The 4134-nt window shown below is 46.0% G+C and overlaps 4 protein-coding genes across 4 annotated transcripts in view; all 4 read left to right on the forward strand.

Annotated features, from left to right (window-relative positions):
- LOC111528918 (zinc finger protein 468) overlaps window positions 1-4134 on the forward strand; it is a 183006-nt gene that overhangs the window by 61107 nt on the left and 117765 nt on the right. The gene's annotated exons all lie outside the window — the stretch shown is intronic.
- LOC111528925 (zinc finger protein 888) overlaps window positions 1-4134 on the forward strand; it is a 97309-nt gene that overhangs the window by 41648 nt on the left and 51527 nt on the right. The window lies entirely within an intron of this gene.
- LOC111528913 (zinc finger protein 816-like) overlaps window positions 22-4134 on the forward strand; it is a 9301-nt gene continuing 5188 nt past the window's right edge. The window contains exon 1 of the mRNA XM_023195787.2: window positions 22-1211. Coding sequence (XP_023051555.1) covers window positions 1149-1211 — 63 coding nt within the window. The 5' untranslated portion in view covers window positions 22-1148. The remainder of the gene's footprint in view (window positions 1212-4134) is intronic.
- Window positions 1135-4134, forward strand: part of LOC111528915 (zinc finger protein 28) — a 163364-nt gene continuing 160364 nt past the window's right edge. Inside the window, exon 1 of the mRNA XM_023195793.2 lies at window positions 1135-1211. The gene's annotated coding sequence lies outside the window, so the exon portion shown is untranslated. The remainder of the gene's footprint in view (window positions 1212-4134) is intronic.

Here is a 4134-nt window from a genome sequence, read left to right on the forward strand (position 1 = left end):
GTTGCTTTTTGAGCTTCTGAGTCAGCTCTGGAGTTCCCTAAGGCAACCGAGGTGCAGACTGCCACCTTGTGGGATTTCTATACTGCTTCTAATAATTGCAAGATTTTACGTCTTTTTCTCCAGAGTTCAACAGGCCCTTTTCTTTATATAATGCTCCATGCACTTGGAGGGTTAAAAAGGCATACTGAGAGTCAGTGTAAATGTTTTCAGTCTTACCTTCACTGAGTTCTAAGGCCTGAATTAAAGCAATGAGCTCGGCTTTCTGGGCTGAAGGGCCCTGGGACAACGCTCTGGCGTCAACGGCAGCGTCCAGGGTTACTACCGCATATCCTGCACGTCTGTCTCCTTGTGGGTTGATGAACCTGCTCCTGTCCATGTATGGCTCTCAGTCTACTGATGCCCAAGGCTGGTCCCGGAGGTCAGGCCTGCTAGAGTAAACTGAGTCCAACACCTCTACACAGTTATGCTCGACAGGGCTCTCTGATACTGGGAGCAAGGTGGCGGGTTCAGGGTGTTAACAAACTTCAATGGTTATGTGGGGATTTATCACAGAGCAAGCTTTGGTACTTGGTTAGTCTAGCATTCGTTAGCCAATGATGCCCTTTGGTAGTCATTAAAGTCACCACAGCATGGGGGGGCCTTTATGTTCAGGTTTTGCCTAAGAATTAGTTTATGTGCTTCTTGTGCTAGCAGGGCAGTTGCTACCAAGGCCCTCAAACACAGGGGCTAACCTTTAGCTTTGTAAATAAAGAAGGGGGAGATGTAGAGGACTGTGTGCTCACAAACGAGATGTTCCCGATAAGCCCTGCTCTTACAAACAAAGCAGGACGTTCCTTCTCTGCAAACAGGAAGGACAAAGGAGCCAGCTGCAAACAGCAGGCTCTGGGAACTGGTCAATGTTTACTGATCTTGTGAGTCAAGGAAAGGTCAGAGAAGCAACACATGTCCCGTGACTTGGCAACATTCCACAAACGGCTGTATAAAATAAAGCAAAGTGTGCCGTTCGGGGCGGCCGCCATGTATGTCTTGTCCTGTGTTGTCTTGTGTGTTCATTCCTTTGTTTAGGAAACACACGGACCCTAACAGTGAATGGTTTCTAAATATTAAATCTCTTATTTTTTTTTCACATACAGGATTTCCAAAGACTCATGTTACATGAGGAAGCCACCAAGAAGAGCAAAGAAAAGGATCCAGGGATGGCTCTTCCTCAGGTGAGTGAGATTCCTCGGTGGATTCTTCTGTCTGCTTTCTAAAGTGCCAGGTATTGTAGTAGCCAGTCTTCTCTGAGTGTGAAGCAGGTTTGCTCACACTCACCCATGCCTTTTCTCTGTTCCTCTCATCTTCACTTAAATTCTATCTCCTATAAACTAGTGACATGAGCTTGGGAAGAGGCTCCACTAGGTGTAGCCCTGGGAAGGGCTCACACCAGACATGGATGGAGATGGGCTGTTGACCCTGTGCTGTCAGTGATGTTGGGCAGCAGGGATTGTTCAGGGCCCACACCTGGATGCACATTTAGCTCTTTCTGGACCATATTAGAGAAACTGTATATGAAAGTCATACATTGACAGGTGCGGTGGCTCATGCCTGTAATCCCAGCACTTTGGGAGGCCTAGGAGGGCAGATCATGAGGTCAGCAGATTGAGACCATCCTGGCTAACATGGTGAAACCCCATCTCTACTAAAAATTCAAAAAAGTTAGCCAGACGTGGTGGCGGGTGCCTGTCATCCCAGCTACTCAGGAGGCTGAGGCAGGAGAATGGCATGACCCGGGGAGGCAGATCTTGCAGTGAGCTGAGATCACACCACTGCACTCCAGCCTGGGTGACAGAGCAAAACTTCCTCTCAAAAAAAAAAAGTCATACATTAATGTTCACTGGTATCTGGTAAATTCTGGAAAAGGAGGCAAACTAGGGGAGATATTTTGTGTCTGATTTTGTAATGCATTTGAAGCTACACTAGTGAGTCAATATGTCTCTGACACCAAACTTTTGTTTTAAGAGAGAGGGTGTCACTCTGGGGCCCAGTCTGGAGTGCAATGGCACAATTGTAGTTTACAGCAGCCTTGAACTCCTGGGCTCAAGTGCTCCTCCCACCTGAGCCTCCCAAATTGCTGGGATTGCAGGTGTGAGACAGCCCAGCAAGACTCTGTACTTTCAGTGTCTTGGAATAGAATGGAAAGTGGATATAGATATCAGTGATAGAGTTAGCTTTATTCCATCATTGACTTCAAATTATTTAATCAATATAAATATCTAACTGCAGGGAATTCTTTAAATCATTCTCAGCACTTTGACCCCACAGAGACTTTTTTTTTTTTTTTTTTATTTTGAGACGGAGTCTCCCTCTGTCGCCCAGGCTGGAGTGCAGTGGCCGGATCTCAGCTCACTGCAAGCTCCGCCTCCCGGGTTTACGCCATTCTCCTGCCTCAGCCTCCTGAGTAGCTGGGACTACAGGCGCCCGCCACCTCGCCCGGCTAGTTTTTTGTATTTTTAGTAGAGATGGGGTTTCACCGTGTTAGCCAGGATGGTCTCGATCTCCTGACCTCGTGATCCACCCGTCTCGGCCTCCCAAAGTGCTGGGATTACAGGCTTGAGCCACCGCGCCTGGCCAAGAGATTTTTTTTTTTAACAGGGACTCTGATGAAGCAAGCATTTTGGGTAAAAATTACTATAAGTTTGCTGTGACATAACAACACAACTTATGTCGTTAGAGAGGATGGAGTCATTCTTTTTCTACCCATTATTATTAAATGATTCTTCTATTGTATTTTATTTATTTATTTATTTATTTGTTTTTTGAGACAGAGTCTCGCTCTGTCGCCCAGACTGGAGTGCAGTGGCCGGATCTCAGCTCACTGCAAGCTCCACCTCCCAGATTTATGCCATTCTCCTGCCTCAGCCTCCTGAGTAGCTGGGACTACAGGCGCCTGCCACCTTGCCCAGCTAGTTTTTTTGTATTTTTTTAGTAGAGATGGGGTTTCACTGTGTTAGCCAGGATGGTCTTGATCTCCTGACCTCGTGATCCGCCCGTCTCAGCCTCCCAAAGTGCTGGGATTACAGGCTTGAGCCACCGTGCCTGGCTGTTCTTTTATTTTAAACACCACATGATGTGTATATGTATTGTGTAGTAAAAGTCCAAAGAAAAATACACTTATGCATCCCCTTTCTGGTCCAGCCTTCCACCCGTTCCCATGTCTCAGTGGAGAATCACTGTTGAGGGTTCTGTGGCAAGTCAGCACAAACCTTTAGAAATGTATTCATACGCCGTTACGAGATTTTAGAAAAAATTATTTGATGAATGGGTTTTTTTTTTTTTTTTTTTTTTCTTTTTTTTGAAAGGGCCTCACTCTGTCACCCGCCTGGAGCGTAGAGGCACATTGCAACCTCTGGCTCTCAGGTTCAAATGAGTCTTAGGCTTCAGCCAACTGAGTAGCTGCAGTTACAGATGCGTGCTACACTCCTGGCTAATTGCTGTGTTATTAGTACAGATGGGGTTTCCCCGTGTTGGCCAGGCTGGTCTCGAACTCTTGGCCTCAAGTGATCCTTCTGCCTCGGCCTCCCAAAGTTCTGGGATTTCAGGTGTGAGCCCTGCTCCCGGCCTGATGAATGTTTCGTTACGGTATTTTATCCTGCAAGTTCTGAAAATGTTCATGTTTCCAAGGTAGAAAACAAGATAGCTCGCTCTTTTAAATCATCCTTGGAGCTTTCCCTGAATGAAGACATGAGAGTCCTTGACAGTTTTGTTTCATTTCTTTTTTGTTGTTGTTGTTTGTGTTTTTTTTTGAGATGGAGTTTCATTCTTGTGGCCCAGGCTGGTGTGCAGTGGTACAGCATCGGCTCACTGCAACTTCTACCTCCCAGGTTCAAGTGATTTTCCTGCCACAGACTCCCAAGTAGCTGGGATTATAGGCATGCGCCACCATTCCCAGCTAACTTTGTATTTTTACTAGAGACAGAATTTGTCCATATTCAGGCTGGTATCAAACTCCCGACCTGAGGTTATCCACCTGCCTCAGCCTCCCAAAGTGCTGGGATTACAGGTGTGACCTACCGTGTGGAGCCAATCCCACAGTTTATGTAGATAATACATAATTTGCTATATATATATATATATATATATTTTTTTTTTTTT

This window comes from Piliocolobus tephrosceles, chromosome 21, assembly GCF_002776525.5.
Source record: "Piliocolobus tephrosceles isolate RC106 chromosome 21, ASM277652v3, whole genome shotgun sequence".
In the NCBI taxonomy this organism is placed as follows: domain Eukaryota; kingdom Metazoa; phylum Chordata; class Mammalia; order Primates; family Cercopithecidae; genus Piliocolobus; species Piliocolobus tephrosceles.